Here is a 24516-nt window from a genome sequence, read left to right on the forward strand (position 1 = left end):
TACTGTCTTTTTGTTGCCTTATAGCCTAAACAACTTGAAGCTATGCTATTGTATGATCTGTGTCATAATAAATACGATTGTATTCCTTTGACTCGTAAACTTTGTTATAGAATTCCTGCCAGAAGTCATGTACGCAGCACTCTAACACACAAACTTTTTGCTACTTCAAAATGCCGTACAAATTCTGGTGAGAGATCACCACTATACAGAATGACACAGTCATACAATGCATGCTTCGGAAATATTGTCATTTTTTCCTCTCGAGTGGGCTCTTTCAAGAAGCTGGTCATGAATTATCTTAGGAATAATATTACTATATTACACTAAGCCTGTAGGATAATTAGAATTTAGATAGATGGTATGGTACTAATATATTCTTTATTTATATTTTATACATGTAACTTTATATTTTATTCTACATTTATATATTTTTATACATGTAAGTATATTAATTAATAATAATAACTATGTGGTTGACGTAGTGGGTAGCACGTAAATTAATACTATGTTGTAGTACTGTTTTTTATCCAAGCACTGCGTGCTACTGTTTGTTGATCCGATTAAATAAAAATAAAAAAAATAAAAATAAAAAAAACATAGCAACATTCTTGTCCTTTCACATCTTTTTTTCAAGGCCTAGATAGACATCTGCCTATTCACTCTTGCCTTGGAGGTATTCAAGTTATACTTAGTTGGCAGGCAGTTTACTATGATGACGATATATAACAGCTAAATATTTTTAATTCTACGACAACCTGCTTTCGTCGTAACGTCATTGTCTCCCTACGAAAGGGAGCTAATTAATCAGTTTGTAATGAGATTTAATCGATTTAACGTGCTAATTCCTTATTACATTTTGCTTTACTTTACTGCCTTTTAAAGTCATAACATCATTGTACCTAAATCTTTTGTACTAGCCAGTTGTTAACGTTTATGCTATGTGTCCTTTAGTTATAAATCCTTTTGTATGTAAATACTTGTGTATGTGTAAATGTTGTTGGTTAGTCAAATATAATAATATAAAAAAATGAAAAAATGATGAAGGCTCACTTCAAGTCGCCTGGCAGAGTTGGTGAGGATCAACTGAGTATGCTCAACGGCCCCCGTGGGTGGCACGCCCGGAGGGATGATCCTTGGCGCTGGCAACCGTATTGCTGATAGTCTGAAAAAGAATGCGTACTTTACTGAAACAAAACACTAAAACTTTTAGGTATACTAAAATACAAACTATACACCCACATTCTAAATACACACAGAGGGATGTGCTACCAGTACACAATAACTGTAGGGTGTAGAGGTAAAGAGCAACATCAAAAAGTGGTAAATAAGGGTGGATGAATTAAGAGGGCGCAGATCGGTGTTTACTTCATACAAACGCTGAAGGGTAATTACTACATTATTTGATACTAGATGATATTAAACTGCGACGGAAAAATAATAATATGTAACTGATAATAATTATACTAGTATCTATAATTGTACATAAATCCGCATAATATCATAACCCACAAGCACGCACTTACGCATACTCTCTCTCCCGAACACAAACAGACACCCACACACACACATACACACATATACATATTATGTTATGAATCACCTACTAGGTATTTTTACTAGTTAATTGACTTTTATATTTTCATATTATTATCTTATTGTAAAGCTTGTTTAAATTATCAAACGTACTGTTATAAATTAATAATTAATATCTATTTAAGTAATCTGTAAAAAATTGTAATCCTATTTGGCCTTATTTTCAGTAAAATTATATTGTATATATCGCTGTTGTTTGCAAAAAACGAATAAAATAAAAATAAAATGATGCCCGCGACTTCGTCCACGTGAATTTAGGTTTTAAGTCCCGCAGGAACTCTATGATTTTCCGGGATAAAAAGTAGCCTATGTCCTTCCCCGGGATGCAAGCTATCTTTGTACCAAATTTCGTCAAAATCAGTTGAACGAATGGGCCGTGAAAAGCTGGCAGACAGACAGGCAGTTATGATATCAGTATGGATTTAGGCGTAAATAAATAAGATTTGGAGTGTAAAATTTCTAAAACAATTTAATATTAGACATAGTTTAGTTATTTATTACTTGAACTATTAAATTGTCGATGCAACTGATAAAAGTGGTAGTACTGTACCTACTTACTTTGGGTTACTAGCGTTCCTGGCGGTGACCTCCTCGATGACGTCATGCACTCTTGCCGCGTCGAGGGTCGGGAGCGGGGGCTGGTGGATGCGCGCCGAGGCGCCCTCCGGCGGCCGCAGCACGCGCTGAGAGTACGCCTGTGCAGACACCCCCTGTTATACACTTGGTATATTCAATTAGCAGTTTCGTAGCATATTATACTCATAAAAACAAGCGATTTCGTGGGGCACACAACAAAAGCGAAGGTGTACTTTGTCTCGCTCACTCATAAGACCAACTTTTTAATTTTTTAGGGTTCCATACCTCAAAAGGAAAAACGGAACCCTTATAGGATCACTTTGATGTCTGTCTGTCTGTCGGTCTGTCAAGAACCTACAGGGTAAAGTTAACTTAGAATCATGAAATTTGGCAGGTAGGTAGGTAGGTCTTATAGCAGACATCAGGGGGGAATAAAAACCGTGAATTTGTGGTTACATCACAGAAAAAAAATTAAATTGTGGTCATGGACTAAAAATTAGTATTTTCAACTTTCAAAGTAAGATAACTATATCAAGTGGGGTATCATATGAAAGGGCTTCACCTGTACATTCTAAAACAGGTTTTTATTTAATTTTATGCATCATAGTTTTTGAATTATCATACAAAATGTCGAAAAAATACGACTGTAGTACGGAACTCTAGTTGTCGGATCTCGGATCCAAATTTCGTTTAGTAGTTCACTTCAGTCTCAATCTTGATCATCTTTCTGATGTAGTGCCTTCGATGATAATTTTTTTAAGATAAATATTATGAAACTGAAACTGACCTGTGGATTAGGATTCTCATTGAGGTGTAACTGCATCGCCAACTCCTGTAAATGCTGCAGCTCTAGCTCTGGGTTCAGTGACTCCAACCTCTGCTGCTCAGGAAGATTTCTGAAACATACAATATTCAACACATTCATTAAGAAGTCCCAACGTTATCCTGAAGGTGATAGCAGACAGACAGGACAGCGCTCTCAAAGTGCACTGGATGTCTGCATTAGTTAATAAGTATATTAATTATATTAACTAACATAGAATAAGTTTCTTACTAACATATATTATATTATAATATAGTTACTAACATAGGTTAAGATGGTTACTAACATAATATTGTGGGCCTTTGATGTCTGATGAAATAAAGATTATTTATTTATTTATTTATTATTAAGTTTAATATCCGGCAACAAGTCCACAGACAATATCTCCAATGGGCATTACCTCCAATGGGGTCAGGCATGCCTCAGAATTTAAACCGGCCAAGTGCGAGTCAGACTCGCGCGACGAGTATTCCGTACTAGTCGTATTTTTTCGACATTTTGCACGATAAATTAAAAACTATGATCCATAAAAATAAATAAAAATCTGTTTTAAAGCCCTTTCATACGATACGCCACTTATATTAATCTTACTTTGAATGTTGAAAATACTAATTATTTGATCATGAACACAAATTTTTATATGAACAAATATTTCTCCGGGATAAAAAGTCAGCAAAAAGACTTCTTTTCGAAATAATATAAAACGCTGTGAAAGTGACAATAAATAAATAAATAAATTATTTATTGATCAAAACATAGGTACAATTATATACATACTAACTTATACATAACTAGCTTATGCTCGCGACTTCGTCCGCGTGGACTACACAAATTTCAAACCCTTGTTTCACCCCTTTAGGGGTTGAATTTTCAAAAATCCTTTCTTAGCGGATGCCTACGTCATAATAGCTATCTGCATGCCAAATTTCAGCCCGATCCGTCCAGTAGTTTGAGCTGTGCGTTGATAGATCAGTCAGTCAGTCAGTCAGTCAGTCAGTCAGTCAGTCAGTCACCTTTTCCTTTTATATATTTAGAAGAAAGAAGATAGAAGATGTCTTACTGTACTAATTCGTCCCATATGTCCGTCGGTCGCCAGGGCGGGCCTCTTTCAGCGACGACTCCGTTAAAAAACATGGAGTCCAGTAACCTCACGGCGAAGGGACACTGGGAGAGGCCCCTCGCGCCCAGAAACCCAGCCTTGTGGAATGTTAGCACCGGCGCGGGGTGTATCCGGATTATCGTTAAACAATGCCTGGAAAGAAGTGTAAAAAAAAATATAGTGCCTTTTATTTTATGCCCCTTACATCAAGTCGAGTTAAGTAGGTTTCTACATAGGTCTTCTTTTCTTCTCAGGTGCTTTCGTCATCATCATCATGATCAACCCATCGCTGGCTCACTAGAGAGCACGGGTCTCCTCTCAGAGTGAGGAGGGTTTTGGCCATAGTCTACCACTCTGGCCATGTGCGGATTGGTCGACTTCACACACCTTTGAAAACTTTATGGAGAACTCTAAGGCATGCAGGTTTCCTCATGATGTTTTCCTTCACCGTTAAAGCGAGTGATATTTAATTTCTTAAACGCACATAACTATATATAAAAGTTAGAGGTGCGTGCCCGGGATCGAACCCCCGACCTCCGACTATAAGGCGGACGCCCTAACCACTAGGCTATCACAGCTTATTCCTTTCACATTCTTATCACAGCTCAGGTGCTTTACCAATATTAAACTAGATGCCCGTAACTTCCTCGGCGTGGATTTAGGTTTTATAAAATCCTGTGGGAACTGTTTGATTTCCCAAGATAATAATCATCTAATGCCCATCTAGATGTGGTTTTAAAAATTCAAAAAAAAAATCGGGATCGAAAGTAGTCCAACCTCCTTTCCCGCGATGCAAGCTATGTCTGTATCTAACTTCCGCAAACTACATGGCTGGCTGCAGGACTAAGGCCAGGACCTCCTGTAGCGAGGAGAGGAGCCTCCCTTCCGGCTGAAGGGTTTTTACCCCGGCTGATATGTAGTGTCCATTCCTCATTGCTGAAGATTATAAGTCTCTTCCATTAAGCACATGATGGGAGGAGATTTTCTAACATTACTATCTCTCTCTCTCTCTCTCCGGTTGTTCCTTCATTGCTGAAGATTGTGGTCCTGGCAAACTTCCCTCGAATGGATTATCTGTTTCCACCGGCTTCTGTTGCTGGCCACATTTCTATAATTACATACATTTCTATATTGATCTATAATAATAAGATCTGGTGACTCCAACTGTACTAACCTGTAACCCTTTCATCAAGGTCCCTGGCTGATATTGTCGCATTCTTCGGTCGGGACTTCTTTCCACAAACCAGAATGGTTTTCTTGGGATAACAATGCAATAGACTCTCAGATCCTGAGATCCTATAAGACTAACTGTACTTACCTGTATCCCTGTAACAGTTTCGCCAGAGTCCTCATGAAAACCGCCCGTATCTCCTTGTCGAGCATGTGAGGTGGTGACGAAGCTGGTGGCGGCGGTGCGAAGGCGGAGTCTGCAGACTTGAGTTCTGGTTGTAAGACTAAAGCCAGGGCGTCTTGCAGGGAGGACAGGAGCCTTCCTTCTGGCCGGGGGATGTTTACTCCGGCTGGTATGTGGAGGGAGCCCACGTCTAGATCTGCTACTATGACGTCTAGCTGTAAAAGAAATCAGTACCCATATTATAAAAGTGAAAGTTCGTTTGTTTGTTGGTTTGTCCTTCAATCACGTCGCAACAGAGCAACGGATCGACGTGATCTTGTGCATGGGTATAGTTAAAGACTTGGAGAGTGACATAGGCTACTTTTTATCTCGGGAAATCAAAGAGTTCTCACGGGATTTTAAAAAATCTAAATTCACGCGTACGAAGTCGCGGACATCAGCTAGTACAACTCCTAAAATAAAGATCGTTTAGGGTTGACCAAACATTAAGCAGAGCAACCTGGTCAATGGCCAAGCCAGCCTTTTAGGTTTTCTATAGATATCTTTCGGCACTCAGGGTCTGTTGATTATAGATAAGTGGATTAGAAAAGGATTCAAAATCAAATCGAATTGGTTCAACGAAGTTTCATAATAAAAAGTAAAAAAATTTGTTCACCGATTAGCAGTGCAACTTTTTGAAGTACAACAAATGTAGCTTCGGCCAAGTCTGTCGACAGCAGTGTTACGGCGGTTACACACTCATCCGATCCGAGTCAGTGAAAATACGTTCCTTTTTAGGGTTCCGTATTTCAAAAGGAAAAACGGAACCCTTATAGGATCACTTCGTTGTCTGTCTGTCTGTCCGTCTGTCTGTCAAGAAACCTACAGGGTACTTCCCGTTGACCTAGAATCATGAAATTTGGCAGATAGGTAGATCTTATAGCTGACATTTGGGGAAAAATCTGAAAACCGTGAATTTAGGGTTAGATCACACAAAAAAAATTAAATTGTGGTCATGAACTAATAATTAGTATTTTCAACTTTCGAAGTGAGTGACTATATCAACTGGGGTATCATATGAAAGGTCTTCACCTGTACATTCTAAAACAGTTTTTTTTTTTTATGCATCATAGTTTTTGAATTATCGTGCAAAATGTCGAAAAAATACGACTGTAGTACGGAACTCTCATTGCGCGAGCCTGACTCGCACTTGGCCGGTTTATGTTTTGTATGGTAGATTATGACATATGTCGTAGACAGTCGCTGGTATTCTCACGGATGACGGAAGTGCAGTGCGTAATCGCCGTTACACCCATGAGAGTAATGTTACAAATACTACATCATCATCATCATGATCAACCCATCACTGGCTCACTACAGAGCCCGGGTCTCTTCTCAGAGTGAGAAGGGGTTTGGCCATAGTCTACCACGCTGGCCATGTGCGGATTGGTAGACTTCACACACCTTTGAGAACATTATGGAGAACTCTTAGGCATGCAGGTTTCCTCACGATGTTTTCCTTCACCGTTAAAGCAAGTGATATTTAATTTACTCTTCAGCAGCCGCCGCTCTCTCACTATTGGAGGATAACGTGCCTGAATGTAATAAAATGTTTGAATTCAGTCACGTTAGTTGCTCTGACGTTATCAAAGCTTTTAAATTAATTAATAATAAGAAAACAAATGATCTGTGGGGCATTTCCGTTAACGTTGTGAAATCATTAATTGATATTGTTGCACCCGAGTTAGCATTAATATTCAATAATTGTGTTGACTGTGGTGAGTTTCCAGACTTAATGAAACATAGTAAAATAATTCCATTATTTAAATCAGGTAGTACTAGTGACCCCACTAACTTCAGACCGATATCTGTACTACCCACTTTTAGTAAAATCTTTGAAAAAATAATTTTAACTCAACTGCTTAATTTTTTCAACATTAATGATTTATTTCACACCAAACAGTTTGGTTTTACACGGGGTCGCTCAACAACCGATGCTGGTGTTGAGTTAATACTAAATATATTTGAAGCCTGGGAGGAATCACGTGATGCGCTTGGCGTTTTATGTGATTTATCCAAGGCTTTCGACTGCGTTGATCATGAAACATTGGTCGCGAAATTGCACCATTATGGAATTAGGGGTGCAGCATTGGAATTGATGAGTTCTTACCTAAATGATAGAATACAAAGGGTAGACGTGAATGGAAAGCGATCTCCCGGATCCGTTGTAAAAATGGGGGTGCCACAAGGTTCCATCTTAGGACCTTTTCTGTTCCTTATTTACATCAATGACCTTCCTTACCTCGCTAAGGACAATTACGGGATAGTCTTGTTTGCTGATGATACATCACTTTTATTTAAAATCAATCGATACTTAACAACTTTTGATGAAGTAAACAATTCTCTCACCAAGTTAGTACAGTGGTTCGAAGCTAATAACCTGCTTCTCAACGGGAAAAAGACAAAGTGTATTAAATTCACTTTACCAAATGTTAAGCAGGTGAAAACCACTGTGCAACTTAATAATGAGGAATTAGATTTAGTGGATACCGCTATTTTTCTTGGAATAACGTTAGATGCAAAACTTCAATGGGGCTCTCATATAAATAACTTATCGAACAGACTTAGTTCTGCCGCATATGCGGTAAAAAAGATTCGCCAGTTGACAGACATAGAAACTGCGAGACTAGTATATTTTAGTTACTTTCACAGCATTATGTCATATGGTATATTATTATGGGGTAATGCTGCTGATATTAATTCTATTTTTGTGCTGCAGAAAAGGGCTGTTCGAGCCATATACAGTATGGGGCCACGAGAGTCGCTGAGAACTAAATTTAGGGAAGTTAAAATTATGACAGTGCATAATCAATATATTTTTGAAAATTTACTGTACGTACATAAAAACATAAATAAATTTAAAAAAAAAAGTGACTGTCATAATATAAATACTAGAAATAAAAATAAACTTGTAATTCCCGCCTCTAGGCTCAGTAAAGTTAGCAATTCATTTGCTCGTAATTCCATACGTTTCTATAATAAGCTTCCAGAAGACATATTGGAGATGTCTCTCAACAAGTTCAAAGTTTTCATAAAACGTAAACTAATTGAAAAATCCTATTACAATGTAAAGGATTATTTAAATGATAAGCAAGCTTGGGAATGAGTTGCTTAACGACTTTGTGATAGTTCTAATAAGTTTCAATAAATTTGTAAAGTGGTGATAATAAAAAGAATACCCGGCTGAGTTTGTTGTGGGCTCTTCTCAGACCTGGGCGCGTTTGGAACCCTCGTAGCTTTAGTTTTAAGTTTGCGTTATAATTATCACCACTATATTATCTTACAAATCTAACACTATACCAGACAATCAATAAGAGTAATTTATTACCTATTTTGAATAAATCATTTGACTTTGACTTTGACTTTGAAAACGCACATAACTCCGAAAAGTTGGAGGTGCGTGCCTGGGATCGTACCCCCGACCTCCGATTAGAAGGCAGACGTTCTAACCACTAGGCTATCACCTACTTTTTTTTGAAGTGTTCACTACTCACCAATTCGGAAACCTCTTCTTTTAAACTGGAATGTACTCCGATAAGAAACGGCGTCGGTGTGGCCAACACTTCGGCCAACCCCGCCGGTAGTAAGGGTATGTACACATGGGCGTAGCGGAAGGGGAACATGAGGGCGGCGAGGGCGCGGCACGCGGCGGACAACCGCGCGGCGGCCAACGACACAAGTAGAACCTTGTGTTCGCTCATCACCGCGCACCATAGCGTCACCGAGTTGTGTATACCTGGAAAGTAACAATTGGTCAAATAACTTACGCTCACAAATAAGTCATTACTAACTCATAGTTTCATATTGCACCAAGTAAGACTAAACACGCTGATAACACATTCATACGACGAAGTTGCAACCAAGCTAATCATCTATTCGCGAAAAGTGATATTTTTCATCTCTCTCTCCATAGGTATAAATTAGCAATTAAGGATGTTATATCAAATTCTGCCTAGTTATAGTTTATACTTTAGTCGATTTCAGTTCTGTGTTCCATAAGTTTACCTACCTAGTTAGTTTTAAATACTCTGTGCCTAGTTGTTCATACGCATACTATGCCCGTGTGTTGTGGACATAATTCTTTATTATAAGTGTTAATTTCTCATTGGAGACTGCTTTGGTTTAAGTGTTTATATATATATACTATCTAGTTAACTAATTGTAATTGTTTGTCTCTATAAAATAAAATAAATTAAATTAAATTAAATTAAAACTCAAGCGAGTTTCTGGATGTCAAGCGGAAAAATGTACAATTATTATTTGGGGTTGAAATAAAGAGAAAAAAAAACGAATGGCAAAGGGTCACGACTCTCAGCCATGAGGAACCTAACAATTTAAAACATGAGGCTTCCTCGAGTTTAACTGATCCTCTTCGGACGGGTGCTGATTTTATTTCTGAGGACCAGTCGCGGACACCTATGGACATAATTTGAAAGTTAGGTGTTTCTTTCCTTTATTTATTTTTATTTGTTGTAAAATAACATTTCAAAATTTACGAATTGATGGTTTACAAGAGTACTTAAATGTAGATTTGGGATCAACTTAGTAATGAAATAACACGGGTTACCCTTAAGTTTAGAATATATTAAGTGTGTTGTTATGAGCGAACGCATGCCTAGAAGTTAAGATGTTCTTTGAGCTAAGTCGAGTCTAGTTTATCATTTTAATCTGTAAAGAAAAATTACCCCCCAGTGGAAAATTAATAGCTGTACCTTTCAAGACCATTAAATAATTGTAATCTTTCACGGAACCCGTTGTTGTTTATTTTATATCCTAAGCCATCCCCAGGCTGCACAGAGCAATCTGCTAACGCTTGCCACCCCTACAACGCACAACCTAAAGAATAAGTAAGTATCCCAAGTGGCAACGTTACACAATGGACCTGAATTTGTAACAATTATGTCCTCACCTAATAGCCTCAACAGCATATGAACGGCAGTATGTGTAACCGGCATAGGGGGTGCGGCGGGGGGCTGTAAAGCTTGCCGGTCCCCGGCGCCTATGCTGAACCGCACCTGAGGACCCCCCGCCGGAGGCACCAGCACGCAACCCAGCAGGTTGCCCACCAACGTCTCCAACGGCACCCCGATGTTCTCAACCCACACCGTGTAGATTATGCCGAGGCAATTCTGTAAATATAATGTTACATGTTTAATAGCAGTTTAACGAGTTTTTATATACATGCCCACAACTTGGTCCTAGTGAAAAATTTGGGCGTTTGTGCACTCATCCTTATTTTTCGGTTTCCGATATAGTCTTTATGTGGTATTTTTATATATAAAATTCAAAGTCCTGACTGACTGACTGACTTATATGTATATCAACGCACAGCCTAAACTGCTGGTCTTAGAGACATGAAATTTTGAGGGTGTGTTTTTTGTAAAGAGTAGGTACCCACTTAGAAAGGATCTTTCGAAATTTCACCCCTAAGTGGGTTAAATATGGGATGAAAATTTGTATGAAAGTCAAGTTGTCATTTTTCAAGTTATTTGCATGAAAATTGGTATTTAGGTTTCCGGTCACCTCGATTATCTAAATTCCACCCGAGCGAAGCCGTCAGGTCAGCTAGTCGTTATATAAGATTTTATTCTATTTTTTGCATTAAAGATATGGCTACTTTGTATCCCGCAAAATCAAAGAGTTTCCATGGATTTTAAAAACCTAAATCCACGCGGGCATCAGCTAGTTTTTTTTCCTTCCTTATTGTTGAGTGCCAATTAGCTACTCAATTATATTACGATCTAGCCTAATGTATGAATAATAAGTAATTTTATTTTAACCTAAACTTATAAATTATTTTATATACTAAGAAATTGTCCACTGACGCATCTTCTTTCTTGGTTTGAGGGCATCAGCTAGTGCGAACTAATTTTGCGATGGCACTTACCCGGAATGTATCGATGTAGTCTTGTCTTGAGACGATGACGAGACACTTGGGCGCATACATTATGCTGTGGTGGGTGATGTTGGCCACTGGCCGACTCCCGTCTAGAGATTCTTCGTCCTGGAAACAAAGAAAAAAGTATAAACATACCAGAAGTGAAATTAAATATTAATCACAACGCGCAAAGGCTTATCGAGAGTTTTACCCTTTATCTAAATATATAAAAGGAAAAGGTGACTGACTGACTGACTGATCTATCAACGCACAGCTCAAACTACTGGACGGATCGGGCTGAAATTTGGCATGCAGATAGCTATTATGACGTAGGCGTAGACGTAGGGGGTGAAATAGGGGTTGCTCGCACGCACAACAGACGGAAACGTTTAAGTGCGGAAACCAGCCCAGAGTGAAGAAAGAAGGGGTTGCTCGCGTTCGCGAGGATTTTGGTTTTAAAAAAATCCGTAGGAACTCTTTGATTTTCTCAGCCGCATGGCATGCTAAAATTATTTTAATCGTGCCCCGTTTGTACACGAGGTTCGGTCTAAAATAAATCCACCCTTATTCAGTCAAAATATGCGGAGAGTTCAAAAGTTAATATCGAGTTATGCCAGCATGCTTAGTACGAGATTTGATGTCTCACCAACGTTGATAGTATTCGAGTACCGAAACACTTCAGCGTTATAGTAAACTGGATCTTAACTAGCCTAGTTTTAAAGCTCAAGTTTGTTTACACATCTAAAGCCAGCGCTCCAAGCGGAAACGTTGCAAAATTAAAATCAGTGATATTGAATTTTTGACTTAAATTCAAGGATCATACGATCCATTTTACTTTGACGTTATCGTATTTCGACTCTCAAATACTATCAACGTTGGCGAGACGTAAAATTAATTTTTACCATACCTGCAGACATACTGTATGGAATCTTTACTTTAATTGTTATTCCCTTTGTAACTCTGGTATCTGTACGGAATTTGCATGCAGTGTTTACTTTAAAATGATTTAACGTAGTTGTGCATGATAGAAAAATCTATGTATTTATTATAGTTAGTTTTATGTTAAAATCGCTAGTAAACCATTCAATTAAAAAAAATCTTATACTAAGCGGACAGGTACATCGCACACAGTGGCGTGCACAGGATTTAAAGCCAGGGTAGGCATTAGTTAGGTAGGAACCTGTTTACTGGCAGGTCATAATGAAAAATATGCATTGAACTATTGCAACTGGGGTAAGCAGTGCATTTATGCCTCTATGACCTGCACGCCACTGATCGCACAGGCAGCGAAGGCTCGTCTGGCAGCAATATCGGAATAACTTCCGCACGCAGCCGGCGTCGCTTAGGCAGCCCTCTATTGTCTCGCTTTGAAAAGTTTCAAATTGCCGACCAGGTTATTTGAATTTTCAACATAATTTCGCTTTATTGATCCTTTGCAGGAAGCCTCAGAAATAGCGCAAGGCATATAAAGTGAAATATTGTTTTAGGTTCTGCGAGATATTGAGATAATGGCACCGATTCCGTTGTCTTTCTATAACTAAATTTAGAGTATCTGCATCCTTTCCTTTTTAACAATGCTAAAAAGGGACAGAACATGAACTTTACATTTAAAAAGTCTAAATTTTAGTGCACGCTACAAATTTAAACAGTAGGCCCGCGACTGTGCGCTAAAATCACGGGTTTTACCATTTAAAAATTAAATTTAAAACTGTCAAACTGCGTCTGTCCTTTTCATATTACATTAGTAAGAAGAGGATGCGAATACTCTAAAATTAGGTTGTGCCACTGTTGACATCTATAAGTTTTCGCCAGCTCACTACAGAGTACGGATCTCCTCACAGAGTGAGAAGGGTTTTGGCCATAGTCTATCACACTCGTCAAGTGCGTATTGGCAGACTTTGAGAACATTATGGAGAACTCTCAGGCATGCAGGTTACCTCACGATGTTTTCCTTCACCGTTAAAGCAAATGATATTTGATCACTTAAAACGCACATAACTCCGAGAAGTTAGAGGTCCGGGATCGAACCCCCGACCTCCGATTTAGTAGGTGGACTTCCTAACCACTAGGCTATCACAGCTAGTATTTACTCCTAAATAGAAAAAAAAATTGCCAAATCAAATAAATTGCACCTTTACAGTTATATTATGTTATATCACGTCTACCATCTAATATTCCGAACCGGAATTAAGAACGCTCGTCAGTATCATTCTTACAGATCGATCTGAGAAATTCATAATCTGAAAAAATCAGAATGTGTGTGGAGCATACTGACATTGTAAGGAATTCCGGACTTTCTGAATTAATAATATGAATTCAGAGAGACACTCCGGATGTGTAAGGCCAGCCTAATTACTTAAAACGCACATAACTCCGAAAAGTTAGAGGTGCGTGCCCGGGATCGAACCCCCGACCTCCGATTTAGTAGGCGGACTTCCTAACCACTAGGCTATCACAGCTAGTATTTACTCCTAAATAGAAAAAAAATTATCAAATCAAATAAATTGCACCCATACAGTTATATGGTATACCACGTTCTACCATCTGCATAAAAACAATGACCGGCCGACCGCGTCGCGAACCAAAGATGACGTAGTAGGTACATTGCGATCTAACTAGATACGGTGATAATTTACATACTGTGCGCCCGTGAATACGATAGCAGATGCGCACCACATCGCTTAAACATATTTACCATAGCTGATCCCCGCGGCTTCGCCCGCGTAGATTTAGGTTTTTAAAGATCCCGTATAGCCTATGTCACTCAGGAATAATGTAGCTTTCTACTGGTGAAAGAATTTTTAAAATCGGTTCAGTAGTTCTAAAGATTACCCCCTACAAACAAACTTAACGACATTACCTCTTTATATAATATACAACGGGCCGTGCAGCAGAAATCGTAATATTTTAATTTCGCCATAACTTCAAAACCAAACGTCCAATTTTAATCATTCAAAGACCAAATATTATCTCCATAAACTGTTCTTAGTGATGAAATCATTTATTTTGATAAGGATTAATAGCATGAGTAAAATAAACGCGTTTAAATGTAGTCCAAAAAAAAATCAAGATTTTTAAATAAAAAAATGGTTGCTGTGCCTCACTCGACATAGATGGGTATAGTGTGTCGCGGACTTTTTTGTAGATATTTATAAGATCTACAATTAATTAGAACATTTTATGGTTCTATCTTTTATAGTTTAGGCAGCGTACGCAAAATAAGTAACTTTTCTGGTTGATTTTTTACACCTTGTGTCCGAAAAACCCAAATATCTTACGGAACCCTATTTTTTTCCAAAATAAAATATAGCCTATGTTACTCGTGGATAATGTAGCTTTCGAATGGTGAAAGAATTTTTAAAATCGGTCCAGTAGTTTTTGAGCCTATTCAGTACAAACAAACAAACATACAAACAAAGTTTTCCTCTTTATAATATTAGTGTAGACTACATGATGCCCGCATACAGTCGCGTACTAAAGTTCTTGGGATACATGTCCCGGCGTGAGTGACTCTATTGAGCGTCTTGTGGTGCAGCGCAAGGTGGAAGGTACCTGGGACGCTCACAACAAGCCCTTTAATTTGATATGTCACATGGTACAATTTTAGCGGATGCTTACTACGTCATAATAGCTATCTGCATGCCAAATTTCAGCCCGATCCGTCCAGTAGTTTGAGCTGTGCGTTGATAGATCAGTCAGTCAGTCATCTTTTCCTTTTATATATCTATTTGAATTTAAGGATGAGAATTTTTTTAAATAATTAAATGCTCTTAATTTGAAATGCAATTAGTACCCCTATTATAAATGCGAAAGTGTTTGTTTGTTGGTTTATTGGTTTGTCCTTCAATCACGTCGCAATGGAGCAACGGATTGACGTGATTTTTTTCATGGGTATAGTCAAAGGCTTGGAGAGTCACATAGGCTACTCTTTATCCCGTGAAATCAAAGTCGTTTTCGTTTTCTAAATACCATAGTACTTCTATTAGTATTCTAAATACTATAAGTATTTAAAAAACCTAAATCCACGCGTACGAAGTCGCGGGCATCAGCTAGTGATCTATAATATCATCAGTCTAGACGGCTATCTCGACTCCGTTGGGTCTAGCCAGGCATTCCGGCTGATTTGAATAAGCCCTTCATTTCCAAGTTAATTAAAGGGTTGCGAATCCAGAGCCGCTCTCCTGAATTACAAGTACTAACTTGCAAATGGGAAAAAATAGCGTAGATTTTAAAATGCTTTCTTTATTAATTTCTTAAAGTACTTTTTCTCATTACTCCTTCTCTCGCAGCTTTACTAAGTAGTTAATGCATCTATCATCATCATCATATTTAACCGATAGACGTCCACGGCTGGACATAGGTCTCTTGTAGGGACTTCTACACGCCTCGCGGTCTTGCGCCGCCTGAATCCAGCGGCTCCCTGCGACTTGTATGATGTCGTCCGTCCACCTCGTGCGAGGTCGCCATTCCAGCTCCGCGGGGACGAGGTAGCGGGCATAGGCCTTTTTTTAAAAGCTTCTTATTAAATTTATAATTGAATTTTCGGTTGACTTCCAAATTATCTATCATCATATAGCGTATACTATGTAAATAGTATTATTATATAATATAATAACGATATAATAATAGTATTATTATATAATATATATATGGGCAATATAAATCTCTTCCCTTGGGTCCTCCCACTGCAACCTCTAGGCCACTACAATATTTGTTCCATCCTTTATAAAAGGACATTCAAGGTTCCTTTCCACGTTTTTCCTTTGCACCTTAAAGGTTCAATTCAATGCTAAATAAACACTCGAGCCCTTACGGGAACGAGTTCTGTTGGAAGACGCTCCCACGGGACGGGCTGCAAAGCCCTAGATCGTCAGTGAGACGTGACTACGTTGATACTAAACCCAAGATACACACTTCCCTAAGAGGTGCCACTTCCATAAAAAGGTACCAACCGAACTTTACACCTCAACGTTCAATTCAATGCTAAACAAACACGACTCAAGCCCTTACGGAATCGAGCTCTGTTGGAAGACGCTCCCACGGGACGGGCTGCAAAGCGCTAGATCGTCAGTAAGACGTGACGACGTTGATACTGAACCCAAGATACACACTTCCCTAAGAGGTGCCACTTCCATAAAAAGGTACCAACCGAAGTTTGTACCTCAACGTTCAATTCAATGCTAAGCAAACACGATGCGAGCCCTTTCAGAAACGAGCTCTGGATTTTTGATTTGATTGGTCTGTTAAACACATATATCCGTCCATCTCCGAAGCGTAAGCGCAAGCGAAGAATTGCCAATGAAATAGGAATTAAGGCTAGTAATCGCTAGGAAATGAATGAAAACTTAATAAAAGACTGAAAGGAGCGTCAGGTCGAGATGGCAATCGGGGTATGAGAGGACGGACTCTTCGCATGTCCGCACGTCACCTGCGCTCGTCAGCATCGGGTTAGCGCGGGGGCTGTACGAGTGTGCAGGGCGTTACCTCCCCTATTGCCATCTCGAACTGTCGCGTAGTATACCTACGATTACGTACATTACTCGTCTCTAGGGCTTAATCGCACTCTAGACCTCTAATTACAGCAAACAATAGGTCTCACGGGGCGTACGTAACACCATAATAAACATAACAATGTCAATGCACGCGCACACCACGTTTAATACAGTCTTTATCTTGGTAGAACACTCTCTTATTCAACTTTTTCTTGAAGTGCAGTCTCCTATCGGAGGTTGGCAACCATCAGGGCTATCTGCTCCTTGGACGCTGCGTGGAAAAGGGATCGGCCGGCAGGGTGATTACGTATCTCGCGACAGGTGTAAATCTCGCGGTCATTGCTGTCAAACATCACACGTGACAGCGGCTACAGAGAGACAGCAATAGTCACAAAGCAAAATAAGTAGACGAAGAAGAGAGACAGCAAATGAACGGTCGCATTGCTTCTGCTGTCGCATTGCTGTCGCTACTGCAACGTTTTAAGTAATCACCCCGCGGTTACTCTTCCCGTACCATTGGCGCAAATTCTTGAGATTAATAATCGTTATTATTGTTACAACTCTACAAGTCAAAAATCGATTGAAACGCTCAAATTATCCACCGCTAATGAATAATGCAAAAAATTATCTTACCCAATTAAAATATTGTACGTTCAACGCCAACTATCAAATATCCATACACGCAATTAACAACCCTATTTCTTGCCAGTTAAAAATTATTATCGAGTTAATGATTTTTAGTATAATGATAGGTATCTGTGCGGGCGGCTGTATGCGGCTGGAGGCCTATTTCAATATACCATTACGAATTCTTTAACGGTTCATTAACCTGCGTGTGTAAACATCCTGTAGACTGCAACCTAATTAGGTATTTGCACTTTTAGATCTGTACTTGCCTACTCTTTGGCAGTAACAACTTCGATACCTGAATGCCGATATTAGATTCAAAAGATTATTTTATTTCCCAACAAAAATTGGCCAAGTGAAATGGAATGAATAGGGTATTGGACTGTAGTAAAAAAACCGGCCAAGTGCGAGTCAGACTCGCGCACTGAGGGTTCCGTTGTACAGTCGTATTTTGCGACATTTTGCTTGATAATTCAAAAACTATGATGCATAAAAATAAATAAAAATCTGTTTTAGAATGCACAGGTTAAGACCTTTCATATGATACCCCACTTGATATAGTTTTCTTACTTCGAAAATTGAAAATACTAATTATTAGTTCATGACCACAAATTATTATTTTTTGTGTGATCTAACCCTAAATTTACGGTTTTCAGATTTTTCCCCAAATGTCAGCTATAAGATCTACCTACCTGCCAAATTTCATGATTCTAGGTCATCGGGAAGTACCCTGTAGGTTTCTTGACAGACAGACAACAAAGTGATCCTATAAGGGTTCCGTTTTTCCTTTTGAGGTACGGAACCCTAAAATGAAATGAATTGTATCGCAGTAGTTTATGGGGCTACAATTCAATTGTAAAAAGAATAATTTTAAAAAGTCATGATTTTTATTTATTTTTCCCTCATTTTTCCTTCAACGGTGAAGGAAAACATCGTTAGGAAACCTGCATGCCTGAGAGTTAACGTTCTCAAAGGTGTGTGAAATGCCCAATCCGCCCATGTACGTGTGTGTGTGTCGTGTGTGTGTCGTGTGTGTGGCGTGAGCTGGCGATGGGTTGATCATGATGATGATAATGACAGTTTGTAAAGTTTGTAGGAAGTAACCTGAACTACGAAACCGATTTAAAAAATTCTTTCACCGGTTGTTTGAAATACTTCAATTTACATTCTAAATTCAAGAATGCTCGTAACAGTAAGCAGTAACGAATAACGATATCGATACAAAGCACAAATATCTGTTTTATCGATACAAGTATGCTCCTCAATCGAACCACAATGGCAGTGCATTAGCAATTCAGCACGCATGACTTCAATGTTCAATGCATGCACGCTTCTTCTTATAAGACCTACACTCTATCACACTCTAGTTACTTCCCTTATTTATTTATTTATTTATTTTATTTCGACTTAATGAACAGTGAACATTTTACACCACACTTTTAGACCAAAGCACTAAATAAAAACCGAGACTGGCGTTTGCAATTTGAAGCCCAAATAGACCGTAGTCTGTGCTAGGGCTGACAAAGATCTTTGACCTCACACGATTTACATATATTTTTAGGTAGGTAGGTACCTACTTACTTATATCAAACTCATTTCTATATGACCTTGACTAAGACCTACTATTCATTATACAAGTATACGCCAAGTTAGAAGGCAGGGCGTGTTAGCTACTTTATTACAGTACGCGGCAATGTACATCGACCTTTAGAAAGAGATAGCAGATTTGTAGAGCATTGTCTCGGTCGTTGAGACCGACAAAACGTCACATAGTTAACAGTGACAGAGACAACACTCTACAAAGCCGAAATGTCATTCTAAAGGTCCATGTACATTACTGCCGCGTACTGCATAAACTTATAAAATCTAGTTTATGCTCGCGACTTCGTCCGCGTGGACTACACAAATTTTAAATCCCTATTTTACCCCTTTAGAGGTTAAATTTTCAAAAATCCTTTCTTAGCGGATGTCCACGTCATAATAGTTATTTGTATGCCAAATAGCCCGATCCGTCCAGTAGTGGTTTAAACTGTGCGTTGATAGATCAGTCAATCAGTCAGCTTTACGTTTTTATCAAAAATGGCTAATTTTAAACAGGTAGATAGATGGTTAGCCGTGAAAAGCTAGCAGACAGACAGACATGCTTTCGGATTCATAATATTAGTATGGATTACTTCGTTTGGTATCTTTTTTACCCGACTGCGGCGAAGCCCAAAGGAGGATTATTCTAAATATATAAAAGGAAAAGGTGACTGATTGACTGACTGATCTATCAACGCACAGCTCAAAGTACTGGACGGATCGGGCTGAAAGGCTTGCATTAAGGATGCATTATGACGTAGGCATCCGCTAAGAAAGGATTTTTGAAAATTCAACCCCTAAGGGGGGGAAATAGGGGCTTGAAATTTGTGTGTTGTGCGTGTAGTCCACGCGGACGAAGTCGCGAGCATAAGCTAGTGTTATTACAAAGTACCATATCACTACAAGTGATTACGTAGGGGGCCTTGTACAGAACGGTGCACCTGAGGTATTAGAGCCCTTGCCCACGGCGACTTTTTGTAGCGATACAGTAGCGATGCTGTCGCGCGTCCGCATCGATACAGTGCGAAGCGGTCGCTAGCTGTGTGCCCTCGCCCACGGTCTCAGATTCAGTCGCGATGCAAACGCGATATTGTACTGATGCTCGGTTCTCTATTCACGCGCCACCCTCCCTCCGTTCTTCCCCCGATGTCATCCGACAAAGTCGCGCGTTTGCATCGATACAGTCGCGATGCAGTAGCACGTTGCAAATGCGACTAACACGCGTTAGTAGTGATGCTGGCGTGCGTTTAGTAAACGCGCGACAGCATCGCTACAAAAAGTCGCCGTGGGCGAGGGCTCTTACTTAAAACTCATTTCACAATCTATCAACCGGTCATTACAAATAAGATAGAAGTAATTAGAGAAATACTAATGCTCAAGCACGTATCTTTTAAAGTCGTACCGACGCGACGCACACCTCAAAGGAAGAATTAAGGACAGAATTTGAACTAAATAATGGAATGGAAAAGATAAATATTAAATTCGCTAAAACCAAATCGAATGAAGAATAATTCGGATTCGCCGCCAACAAAGTAATCCAATTTCAAAGTTATTTGAATTTTTTCTTCATTTCACAAGCCAATTGCGAAAAATGATATGGAATATGAAAATCGAGCGGAATCACCAACGGAAGACGCAAATTGAATGTGAAAATTCCATCTAGAGGCCAGCGACAGGTTGAGACGGCCATCGGGGTGTGAGGCGAGGGGGGAGGCCCCGCACACCCGCACGTCACCCGCGCTCGCCCGCACCGGGTTAGCGCAGGGACTATGCGGGTCGGTCCGTCGCTCACAGTGTGGTCCTCGGGTTGGTTGGCGTGCTGTGGTTCCGGCATGCCTCTGACGGTGTTTGGGGACACGTAGTGCCCCAGTGGTGGGTCTGCTGTGGCGGACAGCCGCTGGCGGAGTAACGAGGCGTTGTTGGTCCCTTGTGCTCCGTCGTTAGCGGTGGGGTGGAACTTCGTGAGGTTTTTAGTCGGTAGGAGTCCGACATAACCACTGTCGGTGGTATCCATGATGGATTTTCCTCACGAGAAAAAAAAAGTGACTATGTGGGTGTGCGGAGCATTTCCTCCCCGATTGCTATTTAAACCTGTCGCGTCATTTCCTCACACTGGCGAAGCTGGATTTTGACACGTAGGTATTGCTAGAATATTCAGATTTCTTATATCAAACTAGACGTCCGCCTCTTTGGGAGGTCGGGGGTTTGATCCCGGGCACGCGACCTCTAACTTTTTTCGGAGTTATGTACGTTCGGTGAAGGAAAACATCTTGAGAGAGCTTTCCAATTTAAAAGTAATTTGAATTTTTCTTCATTTCACAAGCCAATTGAGAGCCTCAATAGCTCAACCGGTATAGGAGTGGACTGAAAACCGAAAGGTCGACGGTTCAAATCCCGCCCGTTGCACTATTGTCGTACCTACTCCTAGCACAAGCCTGACGCTTAATTGGAGAGGAAAGGGGAACATTAGTCATTTAATATGGCTAATATTCTTTTTAAAAAAAAAAAAAAAAAAATGATACGGAATATGAAAATCGAGCGGAACCACCAACGGAACGCAAATTGAATGTCAAAATGCCAACTAGATGCTAGAAGCTACGTATCACATTTTCTCACACAGGCGAAGCTGAATTTTGAAACGTAGGAACTTATTTCTAGAATATTCAGGTTTCATACAATCCATACTAATATCCATACTTCCATACTAATGTTATAAAATATGCGAAAGTGTGTCTGTCTGTCTGTTTTTCACGGCCCAACAGTTTAACCGATTTTGATGAAATTTGGTACAGAGTTAACTTACATCCTGGTATATAGTATAAATTCTCTTTGCTCCCTTTTTTTGTATACTTAAGGAAGAAACAGATGGCCTGAACGTGCTCGTATAACATTAGTTACTTCGTTCAGTTTTGGCATGCTGAAACCGGCACTAAAATGGACGGTTTAAAACCAGTTTGATTAAACCAAGTTATTTTTAACTAAGTATATCAACTCCGGGAAATAATGGACGAAAACTGACAAAAGTAAAGCCACATGGATGCGCTTATAGACCTTTATAGGCCAATAAAATGTGCATCCGTAACGATTTCTAAAAATATACCGTGTTTGATGTGGATAGGATAGGATGTGCTGTTTTGATAGGCCTAATAAAATAGGGTCTTGAATTGTAGTAAAGTAAATAAAAATTATGATTTTTTATTTAATTATTCTCTTCAATAATGAATTCTAGCTTGGTGGTAACTAGCCACAGCCGAAGCCTCCCACCAGACCAGACCAGAAATTATAACATTCCAAGTTCCTGCCTGGAATCGAACCCTGGACCCCCCACTAATAAGACCACAGCGCTTACTACTACACTGCGCCAGGGATCTCGTCAAAATTAGAAAGTCACTTAAAATTTAAAACGCACATATCTCCGAGAAGTTAAAGTTGCGTGCGCGGGATCGAACCCCGAACCTCCTGACTAGGCGGCCAACATCTTAACCACTAAGCTATCACCGTTACATTAAACCGATACACTTATTATGAAGCTCATAGGTATAAGCTATTTCAGTCGCGTTTTCTGCGCAACTGTACCGCTTTGCCTGGCCGTAAAAGCTGCAATGTTTCCGTTTACGAGTACTTCCGCTTCTGTTTACGACTGCACTCGAATGCTGTTTTATCTTTATGAGAATCCTCGAAATTGAAGTTAGACTGCGTTAAAGGACCTCCCTTATAGTTGATCATGATGATGATGATGATGAAGATTCTAAATCCTGATAGACTTGAGGGATTTGGGACGTCCTTCCCGTGCTCGTGTACACAATTATTGGGGTACTCAAGGTTAGATACGTTTTGTATGTACGCAAAACCTAAGGCAGTGGTCCAACCGCCGACGATGAACGAGAAACGAGTAGAACTAGAAATTTAAACGAGTTGGCGATCAACGGGAGCGAGTGTGTAGTTTTGATAGTTTTGTCGCCGGGCTATAAGCGAGTGTGCAAGTGCGACGAGCGATTACTCGCGCTAATCGCCCGCGGTCGTTCAGTCCTGTGCAAACCTACGCGCGCGTTACACGTGTTCAAGCGAGCGAGTATCGCTGAACGAATATCTGAGCGAATTTATTTTTGAAAGCTCGTCGATCAGCGACAAAACTAGTAAAGCGAGTCGCCGCCGGCAGTGTGAACAGTCAGGGAGCAACTTTTGATATTATATAATTATAATATGCATCTCTTTCGTTTACACGGAAATTGTGCGTTTTTTGAGAGAGAAAATCGCCGATAGTTAGTCGTTTTCTCGCCGGCGCGGATGGACCACTGCCTCACACTCAAAGCGTTGCTATTTATATCGATCAAACAGTCTTGTGGGCATATAAAAATCATAGCACAAAAAACATATTCCGTCTAGCAACCCGGCAACGTTTATCACATTATTATAAGTGAAAGTCTATTTCCAAGTCGATCTGTTCAAACGCTGAACTAAAAATAGCTCGTTAAAAACATTACAAAGTACTTCATGTAGGTACATCGACACTACGGCTAGCATCTTACGAGCGTTGAATAAATAGGGCCTCACTGAGATCATTTCAATTAAATGTATGTTCAAATATCTACAGACCACTACAGCTGAACTGATGATGGATAAAGTATTTTTGTTAAATTGGACAAAGGCATGACTGGACTATCATCTAAATATACAGGGTGTATCCAGAACGCTAGCAAAAACTTAGCGTTATTGTTATACTATCTAAACACAATCCAATACCAATAACCATTTGCCTCATTTTGTAGTTTTAGTTATTTAGTATTTTTCAAACTCGCAATGTATAGCGTGCAAAACTGGGGTCAATGCCCTACCTACGACGCGGCATTGACTCCGAGTGCCCTACTTACGCAACGTTCATTCAACGACCTTTCGCATCAGTCAGATATTTTATTTGCAACAAGATGATGCCCACGACTTTGTCCGCGTGGATTTAGTTTTTTGAAAATCCCGTGGGAACTCTTTGATTCTCCGGGATAAAAAGTAGCCTATGTCCTTCCCCGGGATGCAAGCTATCGCTGTACCAAAATTCGTCAAAATCGGTTGAACAGAGGGGCCGTGAAAGGCTAGCAGACAGACAGACGGACAGACACACTTTCGAATTTATAATATTAGTATGGATATATCGTGAACTTTTACAAAATATAGGATATTTTTTATATTTTTTCGCGTCTTTTTTTATGGTATCATATCAGTAATAATCAGTACTAAGTACTATCACCTGTCTTCGTTTTGCTAGCCCTGTATAAAAGGAAAAGCTGACTGACTGATGCGGGTGTGCGGGGCGTTCCCTCCCCGATTGCCTTCTCAACCTGTCGTGGATTATAGTTCACTCTGGAACAACAGCACAACAGCAATGTTTCTCACGTCATTTGATATTCATCAATTTGTCATTTCCCCGGGAATCCTGTGCCCGCCCTTCTGAATTTCCCT

The 24516-nt window shown here is 39.7% G+C and overlaps 1 protein-coding gene across 2 annotated transcripts in view; it reads right to left on the bottom strand.

Annotated features, from left to right (window-relative positions):
• The window catches only part of Sbf (SET domain binding factor), a 99465-nt gene that overhangs the window by 46458 nt on the left and 28491 nt on the right, over positions 1-24516 (bottom strand). The window contains exons 4-11 of one of the 2 annotated variants that reach the window (XM_034980666.2): positions 11372-11488; positions 10394-10613; positions 8979-9220; positions 5410-5660; positions 4053-4244; positions 2957-3065; positions 2152-2288; positions 1051-1162 (exon numbers count right to left, since the gene is read on the bottom strand). In XM_034980666.2, the coding sequence (XP_034836557.1) occupies positions 1051-1162; positions 2152-2288; positions 2957-3065; positions 4053-4244; positions 5410-5660; positions 8979-9220; positions 10394-10613; positions 11372-11488 (1380 nt within the window). Of the gene's footprint in view, positions 1-1050; positions 1163-2151; positions 2304-2956; positions 3066-4052; positions 4245-5409; positions 5661-8978; positions 9221-10393; positions 10614-11371; positions 11489-24516 lie in introns of both variants that reach the window. The other variant, XM_069506150.1, reaches the window with a different exon arrangement.

This window comes from Maniola hyperantus, chromosome 22 (assembly GCF_902806685.2).
Source record: "Maniola hyperantus chromosome 22, iAphHyp1.2, whole genome shotgun sequence".
Classification (NCBI taxonomy): domain Eukaryota; kingdom Metazoa; phylum Arthropoda; class Insecta; order Lepidoptera; family Nymphalidae; genus Maniola; species Maniola hyperantus.